The sequence below is a fragment of the Carassius auratus genome, chromosome 37, assembly GCF_003368295.1.
Source record: "Carassius auratus strain Wakin chromosome 37, ASM336829v1, whole genome shotgun sequence".
Classification (NCBI taxonomy): domain Eukaryota; kingdom Metazoa; phylum Chordata; class Actinopteri; order Cypriniformes; family Cyprinidae; genus Carassius; species Carassius auratus.
This window is the reverse complement of record NC_039279.1, coordinates 11,728,644-11,747,015: the sequence shown is the minus strand read 5'-3', so window position 1 is coordinate 11,747,015 and position 18,372 is coordinate 11,728,644. Positions and strand designations below refer to the sequence as shown.

Genomic DNA, 18,372 nt, shown 5'->3' with positions numbered 1-18,372 from the left:
TGGATGCTTCTGTGGAGAATTTGTTCGCTGGGTCCACTCAAAGGTGGGCCATCTAACGGAAGTTTGTTGACCTCACCCTCAAGTCCTGGAGTGAGACGCGCTGGGAAAGCCGGATAAAAAGCACTGAAGCTTTGCGCTAGCAGTCAGAAGCCCTGCTAGATTTTAGAAATAAAGCGACTGACCCTGTAGTGGCTGTTGAAACCAACTGCCTTGCAAAAGAAATAGGTTCATTTAGATTTCAGATTTGTTGTGTTGTCTGGTATGACATTTTGTCTAAAATTAACATCACTAGCAAGCTTCTACAGTCAACCAACATGCAGTTTGATGTAGCTGTTAACCTTGTACAAAATAACAAAGGCGAACTCATCAACTACCGAAAAACAGGATTCTGTGATGCACAGACATCTGCAAAAGAAATTTGCAGATGTCTGCAAATTGAACACAGAAGCAGTGCTGAATGAAAAGCGATTGCGTTCTACAAAAAGGCACTTTGCCTATGAGGCTGCAGATGAGCCTTTAGTGGATGCTATGAAGAGGCTAGAAGTGTCCTTTTTTAATGCTATAGTGGACTGTAGCATTCAGTCATTGGAGGATAGATTTAAGTCTCTAAGTGAGGTTAAAAAAAACTTTGAAGTGCTGCTCAATTTTAGGGAGCTAGATCAAAAGATCCGGAGGGAACAATGTGAGCTTCTTGGGGAAAAACTCTCTTGTGGAGAGTAGGCTGATACTGATGGTAGCGCACTGGCTGTAGAGATTCAGAGTCTTCCTGAACTTCCCCGAACTATGATGACTGCCCTTGAGCTTCTCACATACCTCTCACAAAATGAGATGTGTGAGCTTTACCCAAATCTTTGGGTAGCTCTCAGGATAGCCTGCACTCTGCCCGTGACAGCTGCCTCAGCAGAGAGGAGCTTTTCCAAACTCCAATTGATTAAAACATACTTGAGATCATTAATGGCCCAGGAAAGACTAAGTGGACTTGCAGTTATTAGTATTAATAACAAAGTTGGCCAAGCAATACCATACAATGATGTCATCAGAGACTTTGCCTCCAGAAAAGCTAGGAAGGAACGATTTTGAGGTCATTGTTGTCATTGTTGAACCCTTGCTGTTCTTATGTTTGCTTTCATTATTTAACTATCTAGTTTTGTATCATTCTATTTTTGATTATATTAATGTTTGTCTATTTTGGTTTTATTTAAAAGATTGCACATTTGCTAATTATTTATTTCATGTTTTGTGACAGTTGTATTCACAAGTTTAAGAGTAAAGTGTTTAATTTAAGTATCGATTTTTTTATTATTTATTTTGTATTAATACATAACCTCACTGTTTTAATTTAAATGTAACATTATAGCGTGACATATGTGTCAATAATCCTCAAGCACAGGTGACTCCGCGTAGTGGGAGGGGGGCCCCCATCAAATTCTGCTTAGGGCCCCCAAGAGGCTCGGGCCGGCACTGATTTGTAGCCTTTTATATCAAGCTAATCACACCTGCTTAGCATTTGGTCGCCATGATTTTGCCAAGACATGCTCCTATCAATATCTTTTGTTGATACTGGATCAACATTACCATACAAAAATACAAACCTAAAAATGAAATCTGAGTGTAGAACAGGGATCTCCAACCCTGCTCCTCCGGAAGTTGCAAATGCTCATTTAGATCACGTATATGAAAGTGAATAGAAACGATTCAGTCTAGGCTATGTCTTCACAGTATTTTATAAACTGAGTTTTTCCTTCTTCTGTTTTTAATTTTTTTTATTTTTTATCTCCGTCCACATGAAATGCAAACACATACTGTGTTCCACTGTAAAAGCCAAACCTGCCCATATCGCTGTCTATACGATAACACTGCGACAAGAGTTTATGAAAATCTTCACCCTGCAGGAGTTTTTTGTTCAGTTCAGAAAATTGTTCAGTTTCAGCAAGCTGGCGCGGCGTTTGAGTGTGGATGAATGGCAAACCCGCATAGCAAAAGCTGTGTTTTTTTTAAATAACCACGTACGTGTGGACAGGGTCTCAGCTATGCGTTTTGAAATGAAAAGGCACTAGTGTAAACGTAGCCCATTAGGGACATTAGTCCTGGGGACATCATCAGTGAATTGAGGGCTTGCCTGTCTCTTGAAAATGCAGACATGCTCTTGTGTTTGAAGAATTGCTGAGTGATTTAAAGATCTTAAGCATGAAACAGTATAGTGATTTAAAACTGTTTATTTTGCACTGATTTGAACTTTATTAAAACTATTTGCACTGATTTATTGCGTTGGCTACATTTTGTTCATTTGTGCAGTGGCACAGGAGATGATTCTTTGAGTCAAAAAAAAAAAATCTAACCGTTTCTTTTTTTTTTTTTTTAAGGTAATGTGTAAGGATTTTCTTAAAATGGATTTCATAAAATTGGTATTGAATAAAGTAATGTTCAGGAACAGGTATTGAAATCACAGTACCAGTATCAATTTTTTTTTAACAATGCCGGCCCTATTTATCTTTAAATGAAGCAATATACATTTTTCATTTTCTTTAGTTTGAAGGTAGCTATAGAATAGAATAGAATAGAATGAGCTTTTATTGCCAGGCATGTTTAAACATACAAGGAATTTGTTTTTGTGACAGAAGCTTCCACAGTATAACAGAATCACAGTTCTTATTAGTTAAAATTACTATTAAATTTACTATTATACATTAAAATTACTATTGAAATTACTACAGCTAAAATTAGCTCTTTGTGCATGTATAGGATCTGCAGAGTTACAAAGCTCAAAGTCGCCCACAAAAGGATTTATTCTATCTAAAAGAGAAATCAGATTCAGACGGGGCTAAAATGCCTCATTCAAACTCACCCCACATCTACGTCACAATGTGAAAATATTTTGTTATGCAACCCAAATGTTCATTTAAAGAAAGGTGTGGTTTCAGGAACCGCAGTAATATTGATGCAGCCATGTCAGGGAGATGCTTTTTGTTTCTGTGCAAAAGCAAAAGCACTTTATTTGGCCTTCTGAAAGTAGATGCAACGAGGAAGCATTGGTTAAGATTTATTTATAACAGAACAGAATAACCCAAATGTTTGAATTTGTGCAACAAATTTTATGGACGACAGTTTTCTGAAACTAGGAGAGTAGCCTACGAGGCTGGCTGTGCAAAGGTTATTTCAAAAAAAATTGGTAAATACTAAAAATAAAATAAAATATGGGTCTGTCACACGACTCTGTTCTGTTCCCCTTTCGGGCTTGAACAGATGGTAAAACTAAGGACATTATTTTCCTTTCTTTATATTTATGTTGAAAGCTGAAGCTCCTGATTTTGGAAAAGGTTCTTTACATTTTCGACAAGTGCTTGTGGTGTTCAGCCAATCACAATGCACTGGGTCAGCTGGCCAATCAGAGCAGAGTGTGCTTGTTGGAGGGAGGGGCTTTGTAGAAAACAACAGTTTGAGAGAGGCGGGGCATAGATGAACTACAATAATGTGCAATATATGTAAAATATTGTGTTTCTGAAACTTTGCAGCATGTCAACATATCCTGTTACACCAAATACACAAAATAATGATTTTTAAAATAGCATCATATGTCCCCTTTAAAGTATAAACTCTTAAAAGTTGTAAAACACTAGTTTGGTAAATGGCACTAAATTGTAAATTTAAATGTTAGGCATACTTTCATCTAATTCAAACCATCTGCTTATTATTATTATTTTTAAGTACTCTTATAATTGCTGCAACAATTCTTTCTAATTTGTCATCAGCTTATTATTATCCTCATTTTATACCTTTGAGATGTCATTTAATTTGGCCATAATTGGTTGAAAAAGTAACATTAATGGTTTGAATGTTCTTTTTAAATCCCATTTTCCTTTACACACCTACATCTCTTCTCTTTCTGTGACAAACCTATCAATAAATCTATTCAAAACATATTATTATACATAATCCAAGGGAATCACACTGTTGTTGTTTTTTTTCTTTTTCTTGTACACATCACAACCGCAGAAACTTCACTACTGAGAGTTGAGTAAAAAGAGCATGAAAAAAAGAAAAAGCAAAAATTCTAATTTCCTTCTGTATTAAATGGCCTCAAGTTACCCCATTAACCTTATCTGAACAAATCTTAGAATAGAGTTTGTTTTATAACAAAAGTTTATTTTTATTGGCTTACCTAATCATTTATCAAGTCACCTGACAAGTACAGCTCTGTGACAAAACTAGACTGAAATCGAGACAATATATGCTACAAACATTTGGTGCAATAGTTATCAGATGAAAGCCATAACAAAATAAAAAAATAAAACTTCATATCATGCATCAGAAAATAAATGAAAACAAAAACATTTTTAGTGTTTTTGTACATTATTGTAAACAAAGTCTCTCTAGAAATCATATCATAACATATGGCAAGGAACAAAAACAAGGGAAATATGAGAAAAATCATGAAAGTCTAAGAATTACTCTACAAGGAAACACTGCTTGGCATGACCGCTTAGCAGAAAGAAGAAAAAACAAAAAACTTTGTATTCCAACAAATAAGCTTTAACTGTAAACACAGGTGGCATTAAATGATTATACAATAAGCTGACACATACTACAATATTTCTAATACATGAAACATGTCCCTGGTTTTCTCATTTTCACAATGATATGAGGTATATTAAGGTCAATCCTACTATTCACGCAACCTTTTTTTTTTTTTTTTTTTTATTCTATACAAGCATGTAACAAGTTTGGAGTGCAGCATTTAGACTTTGTTCTCGACACCATCACAACAATGGCGTTTCCCCGGGACAGGCTTCTTTAAAAGGGAAGGGGGAAAAAAACGTCTTGCTGCATGGGCTAAAAAACAGGAAGACAAAGAAGCCCACCAATCTTTCAAAGGGCATCAAAAAATGCATTGGAAAGAAAACACCTCGGCTCAGCATGAAATACTTCCCTAATTCACTGCTCATTCAACAACAACAAAAAAAAAAAAACACAGGTTTTAGGTCCTTCCGATTCTCTGGGTTCTTCTCCTTGCAATAATTTAAATGGGAAGCTTGCAATTTTGTCAGGCATTAAATTCAAATCTTCACAATAAGAGGTAGAACTCCAATTGTTGCTGCTCAGCCCAAGTCAAATAGTCATGATACCTGAACACCTTCAGAGCAAAAACGCTTCAGAGAAGCCCACAACTATATATATAAAAAGTGGCATTCATGTCCAATAAACAGTGTTTTTAATAAAAGGAACAAAACACCACCTATAACCCCAATGGACATTCATTAAAAATGCCCTTTTTTTATGGCAAATTTGGCGTTCCCTCCCCCACTTTTAAAAATCACAGCTTTCTTCTTCAAAAATATTAGTTTTGTGTGTCCTGAATCGGAACTCTTGCTTTCTGTGGTTTATAAAAGTGCTTATTTGATGCCTTTAAAGATCAAAGTGATGTTAGCTGACAAAAAGTAAAGTTTAAAGAAGGGAATAAGAATTACTGCTCACCCTGAGACACTAGTTATGTAGTTCCATGTAGCTACAAATAAATATCTACATACACTTGAAAGATTTTATCTGCCTACTTGACAACTATGTTTTTTTTTTTTTTTTTTTTTTTTTTTTTTTTAAACAAGGGCCTTATGGATGAAAGTGTTTTCACACTGATATTAGAAGTACCTTAAACTTTACAAAAGCACAACCAGTGGAAATAGTCTCCAATGTAATACCACTGAACATGCAGATTCCCAGTTGGCTTTGTCTTTCTTCAAGGAATTTTTTTAACAAGAATCTTCACTGTCATTTGAAAAGTACACCTGTAAAAAAGGGTGCTAGTGCACCTCATTAAAAAAAAAAAAAATTACTGCTTTTTCCTGAGTAATACTTTAGATCATTGTAACAGACAATAAATTTTTTTTGCCATTGAATACTGGGCCACTCCCTGACATCTGTTATTATTGTAAATCATCTTTCATTTTTAACTTAACCTTACAATTGGACTATGATTGCTAAGACATACAATATTTCTGAAAAAGTCCTTCGCTAACCTCTAATTTCACTCGAAATCTCATTTAAATCTAGTCTTACATCACTATGCTAATAATATAAAATGACTAAAACACATTGAAAAGAAGAATATGAAAAATTGCATTTGAGATCCTGAAGACCTTCCCTGGTTACGTCTTCTATTGACATTTCATGGCAGTGTATAAAAGTTTTAATCAGCGAGGAGAGGGAGGCATTAGAGACAGTCCTCATCCCACTTAACAGGGTAAGGTGTGCTCCCTTAACCTTTACCTGTAACTTTGGCTTGTGGGGGTTTTGGATCCTGAGCTAGCTGGCTCATTGACATCAGCTAACAGACTAGTATACCCTGAGAATTCAGACATGGGAGTCCGCTGTATCCTGTGGTCGACCTCTGCGACTCCCACTCGCGGGTCGCCACCGTAACCAAGTGGGGTTCGGCGACCAGACTTGAATTGAGACCCGAACGCTTGGGCAAAATTCTCTATCTGGTAGGTGGAACGCATGTCCACATCCTTAGATGGCTCCAGGGCAGTGAGGTCAGGGTAGACAGAACCGTTTGACGAGGCGCCGCCTGTGCTGTTCCTGTTGTTGCTGCTGTTGGTAGAAGAGCCACTGTTCTTGGACTGCTGGTCTTTCTGGCCACCATTGGTCAGCTCCTGAGTTGAGAGGGGGTATGGTGGCGAGTGCTGTTTCTCCAGCTGTTCGGTGAGCTCTTGAGATGGGGTAAGCTGCTGGTGAGGGACTGGCTCCAGACTGGTAAGATGAAAGGCCTGTTGAGAGGATGGTGAGGCATGGGAAGGTGATGGAGAACCTACCAGCATTCCAAAATGGGACTTGCTAAGAGATGTCGAAGAAGAAGTTGCAAGAGGGGAGGAAACAGTCTGAACAAATCCACACTCCAGTGATGAGGTGGTATAGATGTTTTTGTCTGGGAAGAGTGTACTAGAAGGGCTGCTGCTAGACGGCAAGAGACTTGGGAAGGGTCCGGATAGGCCCAAAATAAAGTTGCTGCTATGGCTGGTTCTCTCTAGGGTTTGGAGCAAGAATTTAGAGTACTCATTCATCACCCCATTCTTGTCTCCAGAGCCAGGAGATCCCTCATCTTGACCCAGTTCAGAGGTGGCAGAGGCAGGCTGCAATTCCACGTGGTGCGAATCTTGCAGATCGAATGTCACATCGTGGTGAGAGCCATCAGATTTGTGACTGTAGTGGTCCAGCAGGCTCTGCAGCACTTCATCTGGGATCCCTGATTTGTCATGCTTGTCAACGCTTACCAAAGGCGAGGTGTCAAGCAAGGCCAGTGTAGGTTCTCCTATGCCACCCTGGATTACTGTTGGCTGTGGAAGGTGGACAGCGCTGAAGTCAGCTACGCTGTTAGCAGCATGGAGGTATCGTCTCTTTTTCAAAAACTGCATGGCATCATCATAATTACTGCTGGTACCTCCTTGTTTGGGTCCACTGGAAGTTTGAAGGAGACCGAGATTATCCATATTTCCAGCTCCAGACATGCCCATAGAGCCTGGCTTATGTGTAAGCAGCTTCTGCTCATGGTTGTCCTCCTCCATAGAAATGACACCCTTGTCATTTCCCTTGCGGCCACCTTTCTTTGAAACAAGCTTTGATGTACGTCCATGCTGGTTGTCCATGGTTGATTTATCCAGAGCCCCTGAAGAAGATGCCCCCGATCCACTGGGTATGTCCAAGGCATATTCTTGTGGGCAGAGTCCATGTGCCATCTGATCTCCTCCTCCCGCAGCTGCTCCTTTCTTCCTTCGTCGCTCTCCTCCATCATTGCTACTTTTGGACTTGCCCCTCTTGCGTGATGGGGCGCTAGTGTTTCCCTGAGTGAGTAGGTAGCTGCCTTGACCCATGTCCTCATCAACAAGGTCCAGCATCCCTGGGTCCAGACCTTTCTTTATGGCTTCTCCACAAGTTCTCTTGTGCTTCAGTAATCGATCCGTTCGTGAGAAATACTACGGGGCAAGAAAAAAAAAATGTGTAAGGTGATGCTAATTATTTCCAGATCCATAAATTTGTAGAAAAAAAAAAAATAAAAATAAAAAATGTATGCTTCATTTCGTTGATCATTCCTCCTCCAGCCAGTGACTCTGATATAGATCAAAGTAGGGCTGTAGCTAACTAATATTTTAGTAATCTACAAAAAATTACATCGATTAATCGAGTAATCGGATGAAATGTGTTTTTGCTTAAAGTGCAATATTAATTATTCAAGAGAAAATAAGACTCCTGGGTCTCTTAAAATGAACAACTAAGTTTCCTTTTTTAGATTTTTTTTTTTTTTTTAAATGCATAGAATGCAATGCATACATCAAAAATAAACATTTAATTACTACCCACTGTTTCTCTGTCTGTACTTGTACTGTGAACAATGACAATAAATTTGACAGAAGAATTAAGTGCATTTAAGTGCCCTTCGGTTGGGGTTTTAAATAAAGCATTTTCTGAGATGCACATTAAACACATAAAACATTAATTTAATTAATCTTTTAATTATTGAAAATTAAGCAAACTTAACTTTTTGGTAAACAAAGGGGATTTACTATAAAAAATAAAACATGGAAGAAATTTGTGATTAAACCTTAAAAATAATAATAATAACAATAATAATAATAAGGTTAGATTTTTTTAGTAGTAGGCTATGTGCATTCTGCTGAACAATAGTCTTTAACCGGATTTTTATTTTGACGGGTTGGCGTACCTTTACAGCTCGGTGTATGTGATGTGACGCTAGTTTTACTCAAATCAAACGATCAAATGCTCATGAAGTAACTGTCAGAGCAGTTCTGGAGATGTTGTTCATGTGTTCACGTCCTCATTTAGTGAGACCGCATGCACACTTCAGTGTGTGTGACAAAGGAAGTCGCGCTTCTGCACAGAAACACGCAGGACATGCAGGATTCATATTTAAATAGACTTCCGGCTTAATATTTACAGATATTAGTCCATATCATGATTTGATGTGAGTGCAATGACCTATTTTTAATTAATTCAAAATGTGGCAAATTCCTTGCCATTCCGCGTTAAACTATAAATTCCATTTTTATGACTGGATTCCATGATTCCATCTGCGTTTTCTGCATCGCGGAAATCATAGGGCCCTAGTTGTGGTATCTTGCAATGGACACACGCCACGACGTTCTCTTTAAATTTGCCTGTGCCCTCAAATCAAAACACTGCTGACTCCTTGCAGTATGCGATTTCAGATGCAGGGCTTGTGTCTCCTTCCGCTTTGTGGGTGACGTAAACGCGTTGTGTCACATAAAAAAAAAAAATCAGTGCAAAAGATCCTGACGTGAGATTTAAAATAAATTAAAAGAGGCTTTGAGGCAGAGGAATTTGCCTCTGACATTTTGTGAGGTCCAAGGTCATGAGGCTTGTGTCATCCACTTCCAGTTAATTTAGATACACAGAAACTGTGAAATATGTCATATTGAAATATGTCAATAATGCAAACTGGTAGTTGTTGTAATTATTGTAATCAAACACACTTGTATGTAGCACAAATACCTGTAACGTTCACTGTACTTTGTGTTTCCTTATAAAGCTATTTTTATATAGCAAGTGATATTGTGGACTTATTGGTCACTGACCCAAATATTTCATATTTCAATCAAAATACATTTTTATTATTACTACTACTTTCATCTTAGATAATTATCTGAGGATTCACCTGTAGACAGGTGTCACATTTATATGGCTTTTCTCCACTGTGTGTCCTTTTGTGTCTCTCCATGTGGTACTTCTGAATAAAGCGCATGTTGCACTGGTCACAGCTGAATGGTTTCTCCCCTGTTAAGCAAAAAGAAAGAAAAAAAAGAGTCTCAGCACCATCTAAATATTTACCTATGACAAGTATAAGACAAAAGTAAACAGACTCACCACTGTGGATTTTCTCGTGCCGTTGCAGCAGATACTTCTGTATGAAGCTCATATTACACTGACTGCACCTGAAAGGCCTCTCACCTGTTTAATAGTAAAAAAAAAAAAAAAAAAAAACTATTTTACCACATTATTGTTGGCCACCATCCCATGAATCCTGTTTGAGTCTGATTATCTCTGCTTTTGTGGAATTAACAATAAAAGCTGCTCACCTGTGTGAATAAGCACATGTCTACGCAGATGATATGAACTGCGGAAGGCTGCATTGCAGTGCTCGCATATATGCGGTTTAGAGTTGGGAGAGAGTGGCCCAGCATCACCATCCAGCATGAGCGACTAAAAACAGCAAGCAGACAAAAAGACATTAAACACCTCCATGTATTAACTTTTTTTTTTTTTTTGTCTGTATATTTGAAAGGTCATGATAGATGTAGGTGGATCAAGATCACTGTAGGATGCCTTTTGGTGTCCTGTATACAATTAACTCATTTGCCATGATAACTTAGACATGAAATGACAAAGACATAAAAATAACAATGCAAGGGTGTGAAAGTTTTTATATTCATAACAAAATCATTACTTGGCTCTTTAGATACATTTTCTAAAAAATGTTTTAATTAGTTTTGAATAAGAGGATGCTTGCTATTTTGTGGTGTCCCATGCACTGCTCATTAAATTTGAATGAGAGCAGAATATAGTCAAATCATAAAATTATTATAATTTGTTGTTCCTTCATTAATATTTTGTTAATTTTTTTGTATTTTGTTTTCAAAATGTATAAGTTTAAATATACCAAATTCTGTTCAACAACCAGACTAACCATTTAACTAGTCATACAAATATGCCAATTGAAGCTCAAAATGTCCACCCTGCCAGCCACTTAGACAAGACAAGGCGGACACAGCAAACATTTGTAAATAATAGTGCAATTTATAGAAATTTTATATAGTAATTCATAGAAAGATTTGCTGTAGATAATATTTTGTAATTTATAAAAACTTAAAATCATTGCTCTTTCTCAGGACATGCCCCTGAATACAACAGAAATTGCACGGCAACTCAAAGAAACGTTGGGATGCAAATCCCAGAATGAAAAGCATACCTCAAGAAAGAAAGGAAGTAATGGATGAAAGAGAGATACAGGGAAGGAGAAACTGGTATTAATGACCTCACTGAGAGAGGAAAACATGCTCAAAATGAAAAAAAATGGAGGGAGACAAAGAAATACAATTAAAAAAAAAAAAGTTACATTGCCATATTTTGCCATGCTTTGGGTGTTCTGCTTTATGTGCCAACCCTGTCATGTGCTGGTCCACCCTGTCATCTTGATATTTTAAATAATAATTTAATCATATCTATATAATCCAGTATGTTCAATAGCTAGGTGTTGAGGCAATAACATGCAAAAAAAAACTGCATCCAAATAACAGTTTTGTCAAAAATGTGATCCTTTTTAAGTATCCTTTAGATTAAGTATCTTTTTTTTTTCTTTTTTTTTTCAAAACTGAGATTTATACATCATCTGAAAGCTGAATAAGTACTTACAATAAGCTTACATTATGGTTTGTTGGGACAGGACAATATTTGGTACAAATATTTGAAAATCTGGATTCAACTATTTGAAAATCTGGAATCTGAGGGTGAAAAAATATCTAAATATTGAGAAAATCTTTACATTTGTCCAAATGAAGTTCAAATATTATGGTTTATGCTTCAAATAATGATCCATAATTATCTAAAAATTATCTAACTTTCTTCTTTCAGACGAATCCAGTCAGGAGTTTATATTAGAAATGGTCTTTGATCTTCCAAGCTGTTTCATGGCAGTGAGTGTTCCATGCACCAGTCCAAAAGAAGTTAAGTAAAAGGACCCACCCATAAAAAAATAAAAATAATTGTTGCATCAATTCACTACAGAAGGCCATTGTTCAACCCCCGGAGCAGTGAAACACACTTTTTTTTTTTTTTTGCTTTTTATGTAACTTCTTTTGGAATGATGCATGCAACACCCACTGAGTGCCATGAAACAACTTGAAAGATCAAAGAGGATTTTTAATATAACTCTGAGTCTCCGACTGGATTTTTCTGAAAGTAGAAAGTAATATACAACTAGGATGACTTGAGAGAGAGTAATTTATGTGCTCATTTTCATTGAAATAAAAGTTAATTAATAATCGAACACGTCAGTAGATAACATTTCCACTATTGCCATACATACAAAAAAAAAAAAAAGTCTAAAAAGAGTGTGCACAATCTATTTGTGACAGTTACATCAATGTTTACAATTCAGAAAACCTACAAACTATGAAAGTTTTAAATGACATGTTGAAAGGGTATACATACCTTTGCAGAATCTCCTTGTTTCCTTCTGGATTTGCCATCTGTTCCTTCTCCATTTGCTCTCCTCCCTCTTCTAGGCCCAGATTCTTTGGGGTCTTTCCCCAGTCTTCCAGAGAACTGCTAATGAAGCACAGAAATATGGCAAGAAATAAACACAAAAACAGTACAGTATAGTATGTATAACAGTGTATCGATAAATAAGTTATCATCTAGACTTACATTGCTAAGGCTTAGGTCATGCAAAAGCATATTCTGGTGGTTGCTGAGTGAGATGTCCAGCATATCAGTGCTTTTTCCTCCTGCTGATCCAGTTCCGGTTGCATACATCGGGAGGCGGTAATCCAACTCACTGAGCTTCTCCTGTTTGATACCCATACTGTGGATAAACCCACCACCATGGTCAGGAGAGTCACGCTCCTTCTTCAGGATCATTTCTTGGGGCAGATCCGACATGGAGGTTTGCGAAGTCAGGCGCGTGAAGCTGGTCACTGGAGGTAAATGGCTGAACATGATCATGCTGGTGGGAAAGTTGGGTTCCATGCCTCCGTTCCGTAAAAACTCATTGCCTAGCTTGTCTTGGATAATACTCATGCTTGGGTCTTCAACAGGCCAAAATTCATTGATGAAATTTGCTATAAAGACATGAAAATATGGGACGGATTATTAATTAATCTAGTACATTAATTAGCCTGGTAATAACAGACTCTGCTACTTCACTTTGCTTCGTAGACACAGTCTGGAATGGCATAATAGAGAAGTGTTTTCTCTCTCGCTAGGGGGCGCTTGTCTGAAGTTTAAAATCATTGGTTACCCGTAAGCCAATCAGATACGTTTAGTTATGACGCATGTTACACGCCTGTACAGCCGCATCGAAGCACAGACATCATGCATCGAACTCAAATCTATGATTGAACTTCCACTGTAAACCTGTTGTTAAACACTCTTCTTGTTCTGGCTTCAGTTTGAAAAAGAGTTGAATGTTCTCCATAACAGAGCGAATTGCATCCCGTGTCTCGTTTCCCATTTCCGCGGTCGTTTCGGTTTTCGATTTCTCTAACCTACAATTTAAAACTCGGTGCTTAGCATCTACGTCACGGCTCTCAGCCCGCCCTCTGCTCGTTGATTGGCCCGGCTGTTTTCAGACCGGTGGCAAACAGAAAGCTCTGACGCTGTATCAGACTGAGTACAGAAGCTAAATGAAATTGAGCGGAAGTAGGAAGTCTGACGTAGTCAGGCTATACATTAATGCCCTATACCAGGGCTATTCAATTGGCGGCCCGCCAATCATTTTTATCCGTCCTGTGAGAAGAGTATGTGCAGATCGTAGGGCTGGGCGATATGGCCTAAAATCTCCGATTTAATTTTTTTTTATTCGATTTCCGATTTTTTTTCGATTTTCCCCCCTACTTAAAGAAAGCAATAAGTACAAACAGCAGACAACTTAAAGCAAATTTTACTTTTATTTAATCAAAAGTAGGGCTGCTGCGATCATTAATGCGCATCTCGTCAGTAAAGCCGGTTCTCTAATCAGCGGTTTAAATTCCATCAGGTGCGTGATTTCACATCGAGCAGCTGTTACTACACAGAGCCGTTTGTTAACTGAGAAGATGCGCAGATGCTGAGAAGATGCTTCTCAGTTATGGCTCCTTGTAGTAACAGCTGCTCTGTGTGAAATCAGGCACCTGAGGGAATTTACCGCTGATTAGAAAACTGACGAGATGCGCATTAACGATCGGCTGATCGTGATCGGAGCAGCCCTAATCAAAAGCAAGACAAATGTACCCCCCATTTTCATATTCGGCTGGTGTCTGCTGCTTTTGATTGCGATGGGCTTCAGGCAGCGTGGGGTCTCTTTCTCCACGTCTGTCGCAGCAAACCCATACCAGTTCCAAACAACAGACGATTTTATTCCTTTCTTGGGAACAAACTTCCAACTCTCACCGGTAGCCTTGTTGTCGCTGGCTGTTTCATGTGTGCTATGATGTTGTTGTTGTCGCTTGCCATACTGACATGTGAAACAAACGCTACGGAAGCTCCGGGGAGCCAAAAATGCGCTATTACACAAAAACTCGATTTACTTATTTTTTTAAATCGCCTGTAACAAAAAATTTGAATTAATTCATTCAATCGATTTTTCACCCAGGCCTAGCAGATCGCATATTTGGCTTGAATTGTGTTTTCATTAATTAAGGTAGTTTGTCCACAAGGTGGCAACACTGGCCCGGGCCAGCCAGAAAAGAAAAGGAAGAGACGCAACAGTGCCAAGTCCACGATTTTCCAGTGGAATTGGGATACTTTAACAATGTTGCCAAGGGTTGTTTTCATGTCCGTAGGTTGAAGCGACTCAAATAACATGATATTTATCCCCTGGAACGTGAATTTAAGCAGGGGGACCCCGCCAAAAAAAAAAAAAAAAAAAAAAAAAAAAAAAAGATTTTTACCTTGCCTCTAAAAGCGATTGGGCTAATTTTGGGCTTGTTTTGAGTAGCATTGGACAGGTTTTCTTGTGAAAACCTGGCAACAATCTACCGGAGAACGCAACATGAATAGATGACAGTGTTGACAAGAGCTTGTGAGAGGAAGTTATGAGAGATCCACAACTCTGGTTTAAAACGAGCATAAAGACATAACGTCATAACGCAGAATTAACGCGGACTTGACGAAGGTGATTATCAAATGCAGTATACCGTATTTTCCGGACTATAACCATTTTCATAGTTTGGATGGTCCTGCGACTTATAGTCAGGTGCGACTTATCAAAATTAATTTGATATGAACAAGGAGAAATGAACCAAGTGAAAACATTACCGTCTACAGCCGCGATAGGGCGCTCTATACTGCTCAGTGCTCCTGTAAACTACCACTGAGCAGCATAGAGTGCCCTCTCGTGGCTGTAGACGGTAATGTTTTCTCTTGGTTCTAAATAAATGCGACTTACAGTCCAGTGAGACTTATATGTTTTTTTTCCTCATCATGACGTATTTTTGGACTGATGCGACTTATACTCAGGTGTGACTTATAGTCCGAAAAATACAGTAGTTTGAAAGTCTGTGTGTTCGGCTGAACATATATGCAGTCTAGCCGCTTCAGACAAGCATGCCAGTAGCACTTCAAACAACAAAAACACATACAATTATGTGAAAATACAGTTTTGGCGAATGATTTTTATTTTATTTTTACATACGGCCTTAAATGAGTTATAAAGTTCAAAATAATCAAAGAGCTGAGAGAAAACCTGATGTGTGTCAGAAATACCTCACGCACGTCAGATTTTAAAGAGACAGCACTGCTTTTAAAGTGAAACTTCTTGAAGTCTGTCATTGATGGAAATCACGAAAACGAAAAAGAGAAATCACTCTTCAGGAATCAACTTTTGAGCCTAGATAAATGTAAAAAACAATAACACTTAATTATTCTGTAATGTTGAAAGACTATAATTAATGTATCAAATTGAGAGGAAGATGTGTTTAATAGACATCATCAGCAGTATTATTTAAAAAGTTTGTTAATAATGAGTCAATGTTGTTTCTGCATTCATTTGGAGGTTCAGTGTGAAATGAGGATATATATTAGTAATCAATTAGTCAGAATTAATTACAGAAAATGTGTGATTAGTACGTTTTTTTTTTTTTTTTTTGACTGACAACACAAATGTTAACCTTTCATAGACGTTGCTGTTGGTAGTATTATTTCATTTTACTGCTGAATACAAGTTTAATTTAAATTCTTTATTTTATAGACCCAGATAAAGAGATTGGGTTGGCCCCCTTCAAATTTTCAATACGATGATCCGGCCCTCAAATGAAACTAATTGAATAGCCCTGCCCTATACTAATGAGTAATAAATAATTAGTAATTTATAGAAAAAGATAGGTGTAGTGAAAATAAGTGCATTAGTGTAATAATGTGCAATGTTTCATTTTCTTAATTATTCCTGATACATGAACATAACTGATTTCATTAAGGTCACCACCCTAGCTGATGATCTGGGGAATTGTGCATATTGTGTGTATGATATGCCATCATTTGATTAAGCTTAAACTAAGGCCAATTATAATTATAGTGCATCTTTCATGACAAAGCAAATTCAGATATTGTTCCACTATGCTGCATTGGTAATCAGATATCTCTAAAAATCAAGGTCATAATTGCTGTGCAAGGCAATTACAGACCTCTCCAAAGTCAGAGTGATTCTAGTGATCTACCTTACTACTGAAGCAGCAATGAAAGCGGACTAAACCACCAATTATATAGGCAACTTAAGAACTATCATTGTGTTGTTTCAAAATCATAAAACAGAACAAGCTTTCCCTTTGTCTTTGTAAAGTTTTTACTAAATTCTCAAGAATATTTATAATAGACATTGCATAAGTGTGGAAATTGTATTATTTTCTCCTTCTATATTGAGTCATTTAAAATATAACAGCATGTTGAAGATTCTTGTGTTGAGACCATAACAACCAAATTCGGGTCAACCCCACCATAATTAATGATAAATTGTTTTAGTTTTGGTTACCCACTGGTATAAGCACAAGTTAAAATAAATAAATACAACCCTAAGACCCGGATTGGTCCTTTGATGATCAGTTAGCAAACCTTAGCATCATTAGTTTAGAGACAAAAATGACGAATTTAAACCCGTTTTTGCAAACACAAAGGAAATGGCTAAAATAAATACTTAAAACACCTTTAAAATGTAGATTTACTATCTTTTCCGAAAATAAAACGGTCCGAGCTGTGAGTCTCTGTGGGTGCCCCAGCATTGTTCTCTATTGTGATCAGCTAACGTTAATGGATAGCTACTTAATCTTATTGATATAACCCCCGTCTTTTAATGCAAATTATTTTCTTTTTTAATCATATCAAGTTTAGGGACACGAATACATATATGTCACATGGTTGATATTATTAAATACTTTCACAGAGCTGAACTGTGTAAAATGTAACCAGTTTAATCAAACCCGGCTAATCTATTCGTTCATCACAATTACCAAACACATCTCGATCTAAATGACTCCATTAGCAGCTAACGGCTAACTAAAGCGAAAGAATAACACACGAGAACTTCAATAAGATTTTTAACAAACTCTTGTTTGTACATGTATACACAACCACGCAAGAATACACTATACAAGAAATATACAACTAAAATACAACCAAAATTAAGCGTTTTATTGAACTACGTTACGAACGGGGCTAGCCAACAATAGCATGTAGATGAAAGAGCTACTGCTAACAGCCTATCTCCACACCGCACGCGAAGCGCTATAATGCTCCCATGACAAATGAAGACCGATACACTGAGAATCTCGCGCTTCAAATGTAGTTTCTTTGATAATAACTGCACTCCTGCAATTTTGTCGACTTTCTCGTGCTTGCCCTGTACACGAGTGTGATCTATCGTGACCATTCATCCATTCGTCACATCACTAATTATAGCCCATACTCAGTAACACAATCCGCCGTGAATATGCGGCGATAAGTGCGATGTAATGAGCACACTGAGACTGGTATATGTGTACGCCTGCAAAGGTAGATTTATTTATTCATTTTTTTGCTAAAAGCGCCTTATTAGTCTCAGGCAGAAGAAACAATGATGCTCGGCGCTGAAACGCATCTCTCGCTTGAGCGGCTGTGATTTCATTTGGAGCTTTTGAGTCGCGCGCAATCCCTCATCTTTAATAGCTCGGGCCTAAATAAATAGCACAAACACAATCCCACTTACTTGTACACGACCATTGTCGATTCGTAGCTTTTCGAATGAATCTCGGCGCTCGATTCTTCGAGTTACTTTACAGCCAAAACGTTGGCCTCTTCCATGTTGTGGCGACGCTGGGAATTGTGGGTCGTGAAGAGAAGACAGACGGATACAGGCAGGAGTAGTCAAGCAGGGGGCCACTATGCAAATTAAGATTGTGCCTATCTGAACATCTTTGTCCGACGTGTAATTTAGTTCTTTACAGAATTGCTAGGACGTTTTTTTATTATTATTATTATTATTATTAGCCTGTGCAATTCTCTACTCAGTCTATATATACACGTATATCTATCTATCTGTGTCTATATGTCTATCTATCGATCTTACATTAACTAATTTAACTGAATTTTACTGAAATAAATATAAATTTTATTTATCATATA

The 18,372-nt window shown here is 37.5% G+C and overlaps 1 protein-coding gene across 2 annotated transcripts; it reads right to left on the bottom strand.

Moving 5' to 3' along the window:
- Positions 1 to 4,126: 4,126 nt before the first annotated feature.
- Positions 4,127 to 18,113, bottom strand: znf281b (zinc finger protein 281b). Of its 2 annotated transcripts, none has more exons than XM_026222778.1 (7): positions 17,957 to 18,113; positions 12,451 to 12,863; positions 12,235 to 12,351; positions 10,104 to 10,227; positions 9,892 to 9,975; positions 9,683 to 9,801; positions 4,127 to 7,964 (listed from the first exon to the last, which is right to left on the bottom strand). In XM_026222778.1, the coding sequence occupies exons 2-7, from the start codon at positions 12,820 to 12,822 to the stop codon at positions 6,258 to 6,260; spliced, it is 2,523 nt and encodes an 840-aa protein (XP_026078563.1). In that variant the 5' UTR covers positions 12,823 to 12,863; positions 17,957 to 18,113; the 3' UTR covers positions 4,127 to 6,257. The 2 variants fall into 2 exon arrangements, with proteins under 2 accessions (XP_026078563.1, XP_026078564.1); XM_026222779.1 differs by having other exon boundaries at positions 6,258 to 7,964; positions 12,235 to 12,348.
- Between the last annotated feature and the right edge of the window lie 259 nt (positions 18,114 to 18,372).

Excerpts from the sequence above, each read along its gene's own strand:
- znf281b (XM_026222778.1), bottom strand. The coding sequence starts at position 12,822 with ATGAGTATTATCCAAGACAAGCTAGGCAATGAGTTTTTACGGAACGGA. Across the intron at positions 10,228-12,234 it reads AACAAGGAGATTCTGCAAAG|TCGCTCATGCTGGATGGTGA; the intron begins GTATGTATACCC and ends TGCTGTTTTTAG. Across the intron at positions 7,965-9,682 it reads AATGTGACACCTGTCTACAG|TATTTCTCACGAACGGATCG; the intron begins GTGAATCCTCAG and ends CTTGCCCCGTAG.